Genomic DNA, 15,971 nt, shown 5'->3' on the forward strand with positions numbered 1-15,971 from the left:
TGTCACAGTCACTTGGCTGTGCCAAGCCAAAAAAAGCCAAAGAGCTTTCTATCAGCAGAGGGCACCAAAGCTGCCCACGCAAACCCCTGCACTTTGTGCACGCCAGGAACCCGGCTGGCTGCAGCTATGCAAGTTCAGGTGACCAACTCGTGGGCCTGTCATATGGCCTGCAAGTGTCCCTTCGCTTCCAGACTCCTCTGCCTGATCTGGGGGGGTGGGAGGTAACCCTGCATGTAAGCCATCGCATCCCCCCACACAGGGGATGGCCACAGACATCAGAGCGCTCCCAAAGGAACAGCTCAGCAGGGCTGGGGGCATCTCCAGAAGCTGTCTGCAAAGGGCTGGAGCTCTGGGAAGCCCCCAGCTGGAGCTGGTCTCATGCCAGCACAGGGAAAACCCATGGGTAAAGGAAAAGGGGTGAGCAAGGGTGACAAGGATCAGGGGTTGCAAGGGAAGGAGGGAGCAGTAAGCTAAGACAAGGATCAAGATTTCAGAAATGCCCTCTAATTTTAAGGATAACAAGCTTGAAGGCAATGTGAACAGCAGCAGGCGTGTGGGTGCTCCACACCTTATGGAAATCACGCCAGTGTCTCATCTATTTATTACTGCCAGATTTATCTGCTTCCCATCACGGCCTTATAATCCTTGGTGCATTCACACTTGCATCACCCTCATGAAGGCGGTTATAATCACCATCAGAAAGGGAAATTACGGCACAAAAAGAAGCTAGTAAGTGATATCCACGAGAGCATGGAGGTGCTCTCCTGCACAGCAGGCAATCGCTCCTTGTGAGGCTAATCCCAGGTGACATCTCAACACAGCGCAGGCAGCACAGGCTACCCTGTTTGCTCTTCTCCCAGCACCGATCCTCAAAAGAGAGCATTCCTTTCCCTGCTGCCAGCCAGAAATAAGAGGTCTCTTCTGCAAGAAGGTCCTCTGTCTACATGTGATAAACTATTAAATAGAAGAGCTGAAACACCATCCGAAGGAAGCCAGAAGCTGCTTTTGAGTCCTTATTAGAATTGGGTGGTTTGCAGTTCCTTAACATCTGGTCTCTAATCAGCATTTTGCATTCAATTCAGGTATCTGAGATCCTTACCCATCTGTTACTATGTTGAAATAAGACAATTTTCGGTGGAAAACAAACAAGTAAACAGAAATCCAGAAGCCGAGCAGCATTTTCCACCTACTGTAAATGATACAGAAGGCAGAAACTCAACTCCCAGCCACAGGCAGAATGTACAAAATGTGACTGCCTGCTAGAGCTGAACTCTGTTCGCTTCAGATGTTCCTTTCCCTGGTGCTCACACACTCCAGAGAGGGCTTTTTCCTCCTCACGACAAATTGAAAATGACCCTTTAAAAATAAAGGTGTCAAGCAGCCACACTGCAAATTTGTTTCTTTCTAAGCGTGTTCATGGCATCTTTGAGATGCTCTAGAGGGGAAAATGTCAGAAGAGTTTAAGGAGGGTATTTATGACTTCACTTGAGGCTATTTTAGGTATAAAACTATTCTGCCCCACCAGGGCTCCGTGGGGCTCCGTGAGCTCCGTGGGAGCTCACACAAGGGGATGGTTAGATCACTGCACGAAGCATCACACTGGCATGGAGACGCCTCTGGCTGCATGTCAGTGTGGAGCGAGGGGAGCAGCCTTCGCAAAGCCTGATCCAAAGCCCACCAAGGTCAGAAGGAAAAGTCTCTTTTAATTTTGCAGAGGTGTTGAAGCAGACCATGGATTTAGACTATGCATTAGGGAAATGCACCCCAGGGGGGAACGGCCCTTTCTCTGCCAGCACGATCAGGCTGGAGCTCACTTCTCCTCCCCCTTGGGGAAACACTGGGACCAGCATGCAGTTTTTAAAGAGCAAACCAGCAAACATTTCGTCTGACTAGGTTTTGCTAGTCATGAGATGCTGGGGAATATTTTTGCTGTCAAAGACCCATTTTATCTTGGGTATTTTGGGAGCCCTGTGCCTGGCCACAAGGCCAGCCCTTGCGAGGCTGAGAGCGCGTGGCACGGGGCAGAGCATGGTCATGGCTGTGTGCCTGGCACTTACCTCTGTGGATCACGGAGAGCTTACTGTGTAGATGTTCCAGTGCTTTTACAATCTGAAACAACAAATCTAGAATGAATCACAGCTGGCAACGCCATGACGAGGAGGAAATGCTATCTGGAATGCTATCTGCAAATGCCATCTGCACCTGCTCCGTCCTCACCAGACCTTCTTGGAGGGAAGGAACTACATGCTCCACAAGTCCTGCACCCCCACAGCAGCCCGAGGTGACAGTAGGCACCCAGGGATCTCCCAGGGGCACCAGGACCCTAATGAAAAGTCAAAGGAGCTGCAGGGCCCTCCCCACATCTAACGCTGTGCCGCCTCTCAACTACGTGTACAGGGACGTTTCAGGTATTTATGCCTTATAAATAACATCACCTCAGATGAGATACTGGAAGCCAGCTAAGAATGTTCACATGGGCTGGCCCGTGGACCGTGCTCTTCCCAGTGCCAATACAACAAGGAGACGGGGTCACGTACGCCTTGGTTTAGAAGAGAAATGCCCCTTGCCCTGCTAATACTCACAGAGACGGCTATTTTTCCTAAGATGTCCTCAGGAATCGTCAGGCCTTTGTCAATTACGTGTTTGTAGAACTTGTCCAATGAGGTATCCATCAGCTCCATACATATCCACACGTCCCCCTGGAGGATAAAGAAAGCAAATATCTGCCCACTGGAATGAAGCATGCTTTCCTTTCAGGCGCAAAGGTCTTCTTTGGCACTTGCCTTTTGCTGGCCTGTTTGCCTCTTCCCTGTCTTTTAAAAGTCATCCAACAAAACGGTATCGGGCCTTCTCTTTCCCTCCTTCCCAGCTGGAATGAAGCACTGTCCACTACCATTTAGGGTGTATTTTCTGTCTTTTCCCAAAGCAGAGTGCCAGTGATTTAGGAGTCCTGAAAATTATCGGGACTGAGGATCCCTACATGCTCAGGTCACCGCAAATGCTCAGCCAGGAAAAGTTCAGCTCCGTAGAGCTATGCTTAAAACTCTTCAATAAATCTTACTCTTCAGAGCTTTCCACATTTTTCCTCCATGTGGCTTTCTCATTGCAAGGCAGGACAATATTAACACTAAGGGATCAGGCTGTGAGTTGGTTGTCCCCATCACTCAAACCCACCACCAAGCCCCAACATCTCAGCACTGGGGCCTCGCACATTCCTGGCACTGGGGCTTGGCTGCCCTTGGCCCCTCCTCGTGTGGACCACAACTCTCCTCACTTGCCAAGAAGAAACTGTACGTGACAGATTCTTAGGCTGGGATTGAGCAAATCCACACTGTATCAAGTACCCATGTCTAGATGGAGATTAAAGCCCCGGCACTTGGAGGGAGTCTCCTGGGGGGCAGCGCAGCTGATGTCCAGGATGCCATACCTCTCGGAAAAGCGCCCCATAAAAGGTGACAGTGAAGGGGCAATCTACCGTCCTCATGGAGATATCCAGATCCATCAATAACCTCTTCTGCTCCTGACTGTTCACTGTGGCTCGGATCCGCTGGAAGACAAAGCATTTTGGCGTTGGCTGTCAGCACCTCCATACCATGCTGTTGCTGCTACAGAGGACTTGCCACAGCCATACCTGTGCTGGTCACAGTGCCTTTACCCTTTTGTCACACCTCTTTATGTTACCCTTTTATCCTATCTCTTTATCATAGGCACATGACAAGGACAGCACCCATGGCAGGAGCACCCTCGTACCACAGAAGGCAATGCTGGATGAAGGGGTCTTCTAACCTCACCCCAAACTGCAGGTGATTTTGCTCTTCCCTGCAAACACCACTCTTATTGAACAGACAAAAGTCACTGTGGCTTGGGAGAAGAAGAAGGAGCATGAAATCGAATTCTAGGCTGGTGGAAGTCCATGACCTTTGGAGCTGCAGTGGACACCTATTTACATCAGCAGACTTTGGTCACAGGAGAGGGTTCCAGCCTTGCAGCCAGAGCCCATGTGCTCCCCATGGCTTTGGAAAATGGACACTTCCCAGTTTCCAAGGAAAGAGATGTCATTCTGTGAAATACCTGGAGACCCTCAGCTGGGAACCACCACAAAGGGGCATGACATAGTCCAACAGAGGTGACACACACATTCCAGGCTCCTCGGCCAAAGCCACTCGAGGTCAATAATGTGGTAGAATTAAACTGTTCAGCATTGCAGATGCAAGTAACAGCCTGAATGTTCCTGCCATACCCTCTGCAGATCTTCCATCATACTCAGAGAGGTCTTTTGCAGTTTGCTGAACACCAAAGCAAACAAGACCAAATGCAGAGCACAGAAGCCCTGAGACACCTCCCAGCATCCACAGCAAAGTCTATCCACAACTGAGGAGCTAAGAGTTTTCCTTCAGTTTGCTCATAGCTTCCAGCTCTACATCTTTTTTTCATTTTTCTTATTCTGAAAGGAAACTTGAGCTAAAATGCAGCCAAGCAAAAACTGGTCCTTCCCAAAATACAAATTTTCCCATGGCTATTTCCCTAAGCTGCAAGCTTATGGGTCTAAAATATTGTTATGAAAACTTTTCAGAATAGCATCTACAAGCCTGTCACGAATCGAGATCCCAGTGTAGCGGACAAAATGTAAAAATCCCAACAAAAATTTCCTGTTCCAAAGAGACTTAAAAAGTCCCAGCTGAAGAAAATTATCTTATGCAATTAAATTTACAGTACAGTCTTCTTTACAATTACAATTAGTGTGCAGAACCCTGAACTGAGAGTATATGTACATTAGAAAAAAGTATGTGTATTTAAAAAATGATGGCAAATATCTTGTAAAATCCTAGCAAAACCAGGAGTATTGCAGATACAGACGAACAATATGTTTGTGTGCACCACAATGCTGGAAACCTATTGAGCATCATATTTTTAAAACAAGTCCCTTTTCATGGTTAAACGGCCCAAATCTACCTCGGCACTCTTTGCCCTTGTATAGAAAGAGGATTCCATGAGGAAAGAAGCTGATCGCAGGAAAGGCATGCGTCAGAACAAGCGAGGTTAGAAATGTGCACGAAGGAGAGCGCAGAGGGTGTCCCCGCACAACGACACAGACAGAAAGCACCTCGGGAGGCTCACTCTACCTTCACTGCCATGATCTGCCCGCTAGGCATGTGCCGCATCTTCTCCACCACCCCGTACGCACCTCGTCCCAGCTCGGAGATGGGCTCCAGGTCATCGGCTTTCACCTCAAAGTTCTGCAGGGGAAAAAACCATCAACGCCAAGGCGGCCGCTGCGCGTACGTGCCACGCAAGGAGCAAAACACCCCTAAAATATAGCCCTGCTTGGCACATAAACTCACTTCTGTGCATCCCCCTCCCTACCTGCGCTCATGAGGCTTGAAAAAAATTCATGGTCCTCAGGGGCCGTCGGGAGGATTAACTCCTGTGCAGTAATTAGCAGAGTTCTGACGAGGACGTGCCTCATAACGACACGAGCAAGGAGCCCGTGCTGATGAGCATCCTCAGCTCGGGCGCAGGAAGGACCGCTCCTTCGGTGGGATGCCGTCCTCCCGTCCCCCCGCGCCCCACTGTCCCTCACAGCCACCTGTAGCCACCAGCACTTTCAGCTTCTCCATCCCCTAAGGGCTGGGATGGGAAATGCCACGGCAGCTTCTCCCGTAGGAATCACCTTCAGTCTTTTTAGTCTTTTTCCTTCCATCCTCCTCCTCCCACAAACAATCATGGAAATATCTCCAGGGTTTTTTAAGGCCTGTAAAAGCGTATTTCTCCAGACCTGTAGATGGGCCAAATACCAGCTGAGTGTGCCCCATTTTTAAACCACGGAGGATTTATTTCATCTAGCATTGAAGATCTCTTTCTCCTGGCCTTCCACAAAGGATGACTTTGTTTGCAGCCCTGCATTCTAACCTGCCCTTCTCCTTTCTGCCGCGATATTGTGCATCAGCTCTATTTTTTGCTTATTATTATTTTTGGATGTTTAAAATATGCCTTTGCTACTAAAACCGGCCATTCCGTTTGCTGAACGCACAACCACATCAGTCAATCATCCTCCAGAAAGAAGTGGCTTATAATGAACTGATTCACAGTGCATAATCCCACACCGCTTTTTGCCGGCACAGCAGAAAAGAAAAAAAAAAAAAAACCTGCAGCCTAAAATGTGCTGGCTGGGGATGCCACGGCGTGCAGGGCACACACACTGCCTCACTGTGCGCCCCGTCGCTCCCTCGCAGCTACAGCGCCTGCAAAAGGAGCCCTGACTAACATTTTTGTGTTTAACGGCAGAGATTTCAGCATCTCTGCCGGCCTGACACTGCTCCTACTGTTCCACAGGACCCTCTCCAAAAACGCACTTGGACTCTCTCAATGCCACTCTTAAATTTAGCAGCGACGTTTAAAGGGAGAGGAGGGAAAGCGGCTTTCCCTAGGGATCAGGGATGAGCGTAGAAAGAGGGGGCACATCCTAAAGGAACCTGGCTGGACAAAGAGGTAACAGATCCATGGGAAACGCAAGCCATGGCACGGCAGTCCCTCTGAGACAGCCACCTATCTACAGCCGCAAAAAAGACTGAGCTCTGGGTTTTACAAGTGCATTTCTCTTTGCACCGTCCAACATGGGCTCTCTGCCTCCGTGCATGGAGCCTTCCTGGAGCACTTGAACGTTTCCTCGTCCCCGGGACAGCAGGGGAGAAATGATTTTCTTGGAGCCGGCGCTTGCTCTAGCAGCAGGCATTTTCTCTGCCTCGGTGCTGCACCAGTTTGCTCCAGAGGCATCTCACACTCTTTCCACCTTCCAGCCCCCGCTTCATGCCAGGGAAAATACAAAATACAAAATGAAAGAAAAGCATCCAAAGATAGACATTATAACACACTCTTGGATTAGCATTTCACTTCATAAATTAACTTGCTGACACCGAGGCCTATCTCTTGCACATAATAAATTTATTGCCCAGCTTTAAAGTGCTTTTATGAATGCTGCTGTGCCATTTTCTCCTATCAAAATAGCTGTCCTCGGTTTTGGTTTTGCCTTGCTATTTTTTTTAGAACATCAGGTGGACTGGTTTCCATGCTGTCAGAAGGATTTGCTTCCAGGACAGGAAGATCTACCCTGAGTTAGACTCCGGATGAGATGGCCTTCAGTCTTAGCGAAGGGAAATACTTTGGATGAAGGATTTAAATCAGCAAAGGAGTTGCAAAGGAGAGTAAAATCTGCTGTTCGCAATCCCCTTGATTTATAATCGTTATTTCCAGGGCATCAGCTGCACCTTATTGAGCCAAGGAAAGAATTTCCAAGGTGGAAAACATGAAGGGGACCCAGGTGTCATGGGATACCAAGGGTGGGCATTTGGGGGCACGTTCATCAGAGCGGTGACAGCCAGTAGGTCACACTGCAGCTGGCCATGGGGCCATCGGTCCCATGCAGACAGCCTGTGTTGGAGAACAAACACCAGACGCTAGTCGGCTCTCGTGGCTGGAGGTGGCTGTCAGGGCTCACACAAGCCCCCAGGCTGGCTCTTCTTAGCTCTTGTTCATCCAACAACTGCCTTCCATTTCAAGCAAAATGGGCTACATTTTTTTTTAATAGCTGGTGTTTATTCATCTGCCCTTTTCTGGGGGCTGAAGTTAAGCAAGCCCACGAGCAGCCCGCCTGGACAAGCAGCCAGCACCACAGCAGCCAGCCCAGGATGGTCACCTGGCCCTAGAGGTCTTCTTCTCACCACTGCTCCCAGTCTTACCTCCTCGCCAATAGAGATGCAGGCTTTGGAGTCTAGATCTCTGGGTGGCCTGCAGGAAAGAAAAGGGAAAAGATGTGAAATGTTCTTCACAAAGATCAATTTTCCCTCAACGAGTAAATAGAACCCCTGCAGCCCCCCCAGGCCATCCCCTCGCACCCCCAGGCCAGCAGCCATCGCAGCCCTGAGCAGCCTAACCAGCCTCCTGGCTTTGCAGGATCAATAGATACAGGGAAGATCCACAAAGTCACCCCAAAAAGGGGTCAGGAAGGAAACTGCTGGAGTTGGCGTTTCTCACATCCGACTTCCCCGTGCAGGAACCCAGAGAGATTCATTGCGAAAGGCAAGCCAGGTGGCAAGCACCAAATCTCTGCCAGCCTGGATGAAAAATGGATTAAACACACATAAAGGTCTCAAACCACTGTAAATGATTACCTAAGTCATACAGCATGGGTTAACAGCCTAATAAAAGTCAATCCTCAAGGAAGCAAAGAAAGCCAAGCAGGCTGGAGTTGCACGAATTGCCGTAAAAACACGGGGTTTTCTTTTGCAAGGCTGAGTTTGTAGGGAAGGGGATGCATTTTTATGCCTTGACCGAATGCACATTACTCAAACCGGGTGATAGAAGTACCACATCGGTTAAAATCGGGTGCCCATCCTGCTTTTTCCTTTTCATGGGCACATCATGAAGACATGAGACATGTACCACGGGCAGTGATGGGCAGAGGGTGACAGGCTGAGACCCTCTGCTTGCACCTGGGGCTACAAGGGAAATACAAGGGCTGGGAAGTTATTAACCTCCCTAATGGTGCCAGCATTAACTGAGGTGTTTCGTCCCCGTTCCTTGCATTCCCCCCCTTATCCCAGACCTGCAGGCACAAGCCCCGGGTGCTGGCCGTGACCCGGCCGTGGCAGCGCAGGCGCTCACAAAGGCTGGAAGGCAGCTGGGGTTCGTGGTTTTCTTTTTATTCTCCCTTAGTGTTTGCAGACTTACGTGGAGCTTGTCTGTGGTTGCTCAAATGCTTCTTTAGGAATTTTCAGCCCAGGGTTTCTCTTCTTGCCTGTGAAACAAGAAAGAGGCAGAATTAAAGAAAGGGTTTTTTGTTGTTGTTGTTGTTGTTTTGTTTTAATTTGCAAAACACAGCTTGTCTATATTTGTTGACCTTATTTAACATAAATGCCTGGCCGGGCTGGTGGTGTAGACTCAGGGCACAGAGTTCAAAACATAAAGTGCCTTTGTTCAGTAACGCTTCATTTAGACCTGCAAGGTCTGGCTGCCAACTCGGTACAGAAAACAGGCAAGAGCTCTGGCAAAGGCAGGCCATGTGAAAATGCAAAGAGAAAGGTATTTCTCCTTCGTCAGCCCTACCCACATAGGATCCCTTAAAATGTTCTTACATTTTAAACCGTTCCAGATTCATAACTGTGAACCCTGGCAGGATTAAAAGCCTTTTTACAATTGAATCTGAAAGTCCAGAACCAGATTCTGATTCTGTTTAAATGCATGTTTCACCTCTCTTGGTCATTAAAGTTGTGCAAACCCAGCAAAAATAAAGCAGAATGAAGTTTGCAGGCTTCAAAGCCATTTGTTTCTGTTCACACTGACCAGCCAAGCTTTTCTGAGCTGGATGAAGCTCAAGCTCTGAAGGAGTTCAAATGCAGGCTCTCCTGTAAAGGGGGTCCAAGCCGGCAGACACAAGAGCCAGGCAGACCAGAGAAATACAAGAACTTTTTTATGACTAAACATACACAGCCACATTTCAGCACGGGGTTTCGAATTCATGGATAAAATAACCTGAAAACATAAGTCATGTCACCAAAACCCCAAGGTAAACATCTGGCTGTTTGGCTGGGTAATAAAATCCCTGGTCCCCCAAAACGACACAAGCATCTAATTTAGGCGTTAAACATTTTTAACCTAACAATTTATATCAATTACTGTCTTTCTTTTAAGCATGACTATTACTCTCTATTCCCAACTCTCAAACTTTACCTCTACATGTTTGAGTTTGTTTTTCCTTCTGACACACACTCATGCCAATAGACGTCTGTGCGTCCCCGTGCCGGAGGGCTGCGAGATCAAAGTGCAGGCACCCAGAACTGAAAATGACCTTTTTGAAGCAATTAGTCAATTCAGATTGCCAACATATTTTTTTTGTTTTCAATCTTTTTTTTTTTTTTTCCCCTTGCCTCCTCCAAAAGACAGGATCACGCTCGCTCCTTTTGGCAAAGAGTCATTCCAGGATGGGACAGGCTGTGACAACCCAGCTGACACCTCGTGGGAAAAGCGTTTATTGGAAACCACTGTGCACACTGGCTATTGTTATTAGAAATCTACAGAGCTGCAAATTCACAAAAGGGAAAAAGGAAAAAAAAAAAAAGCCAATTCTCTGCTCCAAGGAGCTTCCAGTCTACCACAGAAATGGCAAAATAAAAGAAGCAAGGTCACTCAGAACCATGAAGAAAAGCTCCCAGTTGTCCCAAGAGGTAAAAGCTAGTCTGTAAGGAAGGAAAAATCACTGTAAAAACAAGTGGAGGAATTTCTACAGTTAGCAGAGCTGTTCTTTGACCCTTTTCCTTCTAGTTTTCTTGGTTGTACTACGAAAGTCTCTAGAAGGCACAACTAAGAAGCAAGCCCTGCTGTGCAAGATGCTCTAGATACCATTTTTTGCCCAAGCTGTGCCAAGTGCACATCGGATCCAAGAAGATGCTAAATGGGTAATAGTATTCTTGATGTTGTCATGTTTTAGACAAAAAAGGAATCTCAAAAATACAGGTCTTGCAGCGCAGGCAAAAAACCCACCCTGTTTCTCTGGCAACTTGTAAGTCTGCCATGCCAGCGACCTCTCTGCCTCCAAAAATCTGCCTGCAGCCTCTCGCAGTTCAAGCAAACACGGCAACCATGGGCACGGGAAAAGTAGTGTCTTCACCTGTATTTTCCACGTGGGAATCAAGACACAGAAATTCTTCAAATTGCCCACGGAGGCAGGACTTGCCTCTTCAGCTCTAGAGCTGAACTCTTCCCATTAGCACTCCCCAGCCGCCCCTTGGCACGCTTCTACACACCAACTATGCATCCACACTCGCGCACACCACAACCAAAAGAGAAACAAGCACGAATTTGCTCAGTTCTTTCCTTTTTTCTTTTTTTTTCCTTTGTGGATTTGCTTGCACAATCCCGTGGGCTGCACCCGAACCTCAGGACCCTGCTCTCAAGCAGCTCTGGGAGGGCAAAAACGAACCTACTGGAAATTAACTTAATTTGAACGTGGACCAGAACAGGTTGTACAGCATTTAATCGTATCATGGTTCACAAGTGGTGTCAGCAGAAGAACTAGGTAGCAAAATGCCAAACCCAAATAAATATTAAATGCCTTCCGCCTTCTGGCGAAATAAAATCTGCACTTTGGGGAGTTTATTTTCCTTGTCTCTTCTTCACAGAATACAATATTTTGAAACTTTGCCATTTTTTTGAAGCACAATCTGTTTGCGCATTCGAGTTGCCAAGACACAGACACAGTTTAACGTTCTTTGGGGTTTTCTTTTCAAGAAAGAAGAAAGCGATGACAGTAGCAAGAAGAAAACATGGATTTCACGAGGGCAGCAGGAGAAGGGATCGCGGACGGGAATTGCCACGGCCGGGACTGGCACGCACAGCTCCGGCGCGATCAGGTCCCGGTGCGGAGGCAGAAAGCGTTACCTCTGCACCGCGGGGTTATTTCATGAAAGTCTTGGGCTGCCATCGGGCAATTTCATGCCTCTCGATTGCATTGGGCGAAGTTTCGGAGCTCCTTTTGTTACAACATGCAAAACGCTTGTCTCTCCAAGCCTTCTGCGGCCAGCGTCTCGCAGGAGGCATTCGCAATCCCGAACGTGACGCTGCCTTAAAACCAAGGGCACAGAGCAGGGGTCAGCACCGCTCCACAGAGCCGGGGCTGCCACCCCAGCAGGCTGCAGTGGGGTGCAGGAACCGGGGTCCCCCACTTTGTCCCGCATCCCAGCTTCCCGGCTCCCAGCCGCATCGGGGGGGCTCAGCTGAGACTCTGCAGCTGCTCCGAAAAACACGGGTCCAGGTCACACGCGCTTGAAAGAGTTTCTCCCCAAAGGCAAACGCTGACGCTTAGAGGGCTTTTTTAAAGGAAAAAAAAATAACTAGAAGTCCCAAGATCAGTTCTCTTCAATAATAACTGCCAAGCAAGTATCTCGCTGTCAGAACAAAATCCCTCAGTTTACCATAGCAGACATCGGCTTTGAAAGACGACGCTGCATGAAATTACAGTTTGCAGAGAAAGTCATCCGTCCAGGAGCTCGAAATGTGGGGGCAGCTTAATAACACACAAAATTGGACGTTACCTGTTCCATCCACCAGAAAACCAGTATTTTCCGTAGTGTTTTTATGAATCGTTATTATTTTTAGCTTTGTTTCCTGAAGAAAATCACCGCATGGGTGTATTTGACGGTCTGTGTCCCTTGTGGCAAGTTTAAATCCACCGGCCAATTCCAGCCCTATCTGCCCGAGAAACTGAGCTTTTGGAGACTGCAAATTTGATAAAAACAGGTGACTAAATAAAGAAGTCCCCAACTCGGATGCAGGCTGAAGCACAAAAATAATCCATGGCAGACACCAGGCATCCCTGTTCAAGCTGTGCAGAAGCCCTGGGTGTCTCAGACACCAAAATAACAGCACGAGGTTCAATCCCGAGGCAGAAGCCAGCCTGAGCCTGAGCATCCGTGCCGGGGATTCACTGCAATCCCTTGGGATTTGCGATAAGGAAAGCCCCAGCGAGCCATCATACGAAGCATGAAGTGTAAATGTGTCTCCTGCAAAAGGTTCACAGCCCTGGTGGATCAACAGATGGGATTGTACATCTGCTCCCCAGCATCCAAAAAGTCATGAGTTTTCTGTGTAAACAACCACTGGTGGCTTTCTGGTCTCTGAGCCTTCAAGGTAAAGCTCATTTGAGAGCTCTCCCTGCAATTTTCCACACGGAGACTTCCACAAGCACTTGACTCCAAAGCCAGGTTTTAAGAATAACGCAGGGGAAAAAACAGCCTGGTTTGGAGCGATGCTGAGGGCCAGCTCCAGAACCGAGTTCCGATTCAGCAAAACACCCAGGGCATCTATAACACAACCTTAAATCGACTTTCTTTTAGCAAAGCAATTAGCCCACAGTAAATATTGAACTGACTGGTGCTAGAGAAGTTCCCACCGTTAAAAAAGCCTTTGAGTTCGTGGCAAGCCCGTGGCTCAGGGCTGCAGTAATGCCAGCTGTAGCTGCAACATCACTGCCAGGTTCTGTGCCCAGCCACCCGCCCTGGGTGCCTTCTGCGCGGCACTGCCTCCGCCAGCCCAAGGAAGTCAACGCTGAGCACGAAGTGAGGTCTGCAAGCAAAATTCTTAATAGGAAAAAGAAAACCCAACTTAATGAAAACACATTAAATACTTCCCTGTGAAGGTCTTAAACCCAATTCCTGAGGGAGGGGAGAAAAAATACAACTTCCAAAGGGCTTGTTAACCTCTTCCCACCAGCACTGACAGAGCGTACAGAGAGATTAATGTCGCTAGCCCCTTGCAATTAGGGCAGCGTTAAATATCAATATTGAAAAAGGAAACTTCAAAGCTTCGCAGCAAAAGGGTAGGAAGCATAACAGAGAATAATAAAGAAAGGGAAGACAGGAATTCACTACCCACATATGCTGTAACAGCAAATAAACTTCGACTTCTGAAGGAAAATCCCATTCCCCAGTCTCCAGACTTTTCATTGCAGTCAAAAACTTTTTTATGATATAATCCAAAGTAACTGGTTACTTGCCACAAAAAGCTCCTATTTCCTTCAAAGGATATTAACTAGTTCTGTCTTCGCCACAATTTATTATTAAAGCTGTGTTCAATAGTCGTGTAGCAACACTTTCTTTCAAATAACACTCTTTAGCATATAATTTGCCGGTAAAATTTCACAGGCGGGAAATGCCTCTTTCTCCCACTTTTTTTAAGAGATAAAATTGGCTCGTTTAATATTCTTGCCTTTCCTAAAGCTACATGATCTGCTTTTGTCCCATCAGCTGCACCCGACCGCGTAAGCGAAAACCCTAAAGTGAGGGCAAACTGGAAATACTTGGTGTGCTTCCACGGAACCAGAGGGACCCGGCATCTCCTGGGCTCTGCAGGACTGAGCCCTGCACCACACCCAAGTGCCACTGCGCCCACTTTGCAGCGGGAAAGGACACGTGGCCTTGCAAAACCAAGAAATTAACTATGTTTTGTCCCGGAGGCCCTGGAAATGCCCAGCAGGAGACAGCTCTTCATGCAATGACTTGGTCTTCAACGTCAACGGGCATCTCTTATCCATAGCCCAGTTCCAGCTCGGATTTCAGCAAGCAATGGTAGATTTGATGCTGTCAAAGAAAAGTTTAAGCCTTGCAGGCCAGATGGAAATACCCAAACCTCTGAGAACTCTGCCCAGTAACATGCCTGGACCCAGGCACACGAACACTAAGATATCGTAAAGCTGCTCGTGACACTCAGGGCAGAACAGGGTCACGTGGAGCAACTAACTGTGCTGCAGATGATGCAGCAACCTCATGTTTAGTATCAGTTTCACACAGGATGAAGAAAAAGGGGGAAAAATATTTTTTTAACCAGTATTAAAGACCATCCCACAGGTTTCTTCTTTATGCTCGCAGATTATTAAAGGTTAAGGCACGTGCAATGGTTAGAGTTGATACAAACCCATCGGAGCACACATGAGAGCTCAAGGGGTGGTGATGGACTTGCCCATCTCCTTTGGTCCTCATCATCTGCCCCTGCAAGAGCTCATCACTGCTCATCAGTTCTCAAGGTGAAAAGCCTTTAATTCTGCCCAGGTCTCTCCACCAAGGAATCCCACAAGTGGGGACGTCCCAGCCAAGCGTAAGAGGAGCGGGAAGGACGGGCACATTCCTGGCGTCCCGGCAATCAAACACTCACCACCTCTAGACTAAACAACAGTCACCGAGCAAAGACGCCTGAGATTCCCTGCCAAATCACTGCCCTTAAAAATTAAAATACACTTAGATAACACAGGATATTTTAAGTGAGCAGGTCCGAGGGAGAAGCCATGCTGCCAGGGCTGTACCTGGACTCGTTTTTACAAGCTGGCTCCATTCCAGCTGAAACGGAAATCAAGTCCTCAGTCGAAAAGAACAAACACAAATGGGCGTAAATTCATGAACTAGCCACTTCTCGTGGTTTTAGTAGTACAAATATATCTCCTTGGGAGGCCACTTCCCAGAGGCAGCCCCACCTGCCTTCCCAAGGGTTGTTGTGGCATCTCCACAGCCGTGACCACAGTGCCTCCTGCATCACCTCTGCCTTCCTCCATGGGCTTTGGCTGCATGAAAGCCTTTGAATTTTACCACAAAGACAGACAAAGCACAGGATCAGACCATGCCCTTTTGATTTAAGTGTCTTTGGGACAGATCTGCAGGTGATAGGGAGGCTGGTGTTGGTGACAGTGGTTTGGTGGATGGGGTGTGAGGGAAGTTTTCTCACCACTTCTGCCTTCACAGTTGGGTCGCGTGTCTTGGTCACCCTTTGGTAAAGCCGCACAAAACCCCGCTGTGCAGTGCTCGAAGCAGGGACAGGGCAAGCGAGCGCCCAAGCAGTGTCCACCATCCAGTTTGTAAATGCAGAGCTGTAGCCAAGCCCTAGTCTCTGGGGAAAAGCAAAAGCTTCATGTAAGCACCAATGATGTGGAAGGGGGCCTGAAAATCTGTTTTCCAACCCCTCATTAAGCCATGGAAAAGGAATTTGATGTGCAAGAGATTCTTAAAACCTCTTGAAGTTTCAACCAAAGGCCAAGAGAAGAGATGAAGTGGATATTGTGCTTTATTTGCCTCCCTGAAATATAGTTCAGCAGCTCTCTCCTTAGCCCAGTCGATAAATGAGAGTGGCCAAGTGCCAGTGGCTGCTCCTGCATCACTGCCATGAGAAATGGATTGGTTGAAGACAAATGGAGATGCTCCAATAAAAAACATGGTATGTCCCCTGCACAGGAAAGGGATGGCTCCTGCACGTCTTTTATCCATGTCTTCCCTCACGGTTGTTTGCAATAACTCCTTGAAAATGGCAATCTTGAAATCTGTTTCCTTAACAACTCATTTCAGAGCAGCTCAGGAGAAGGGAGCTGAGCCTGCCACGGTCATGGGGCTGAGACGTCTCCCAGCTCCGGGCTTTCTTCCTCTCGTTCCGGTGCCATG

General features: G+C 48.1%; 1 protein-coding gene across 1 annotated transcript in view; it reads right to left on the reverse strand.

The window, feature by feature from the left end:
- MAP2K6 (mitogen-activated protein kinase kinase 6) overlaps positions 1-15,971 on the reverse strand; it is a 43,743-nt gene that overhangs the window by 8,737 nt on the left and 19,035 nt on the right. The window contains exons 2-7 of the mRNA XM_074607881.1: positions 8,728-8,794; positions 7,737-7,785; positions 5,124-5,237; positions 3,428-3,547; positions 2,583-2,699; positions 2,058-2,109 (exon numbers count right to left, since the gene is read on the reverse strand). Coding sequence (XP_074463982.1) covers positions 2,058-2,109; positions 2,583-2,699; positions 3,428-3,547; positions 5,124-5,237; positions 7,737-7,785; positions 8,728-8,794 — 519 coding nt within the window. The remainder of the gene's footprint in view (positions 1-2,057; positions 2,110-2,582; positions 2,700-3,427; positions 3,548-5,123; positions 5,238-7,736; positions 7,786-8,727; positions 8,795-15,971) is intronic.

This window comes from Larus michahellis, chromosome 14 (assembly GCF_964199755.1).
Source record: "Larus michahellis chromosome 14, bLarMic1.1, whole genome shotgun sequence".
NCBI lineage: Eukaryota > Metazoa > Chordata > Aves > Charadriiformes > Laridae > Larus > Larus michahellis.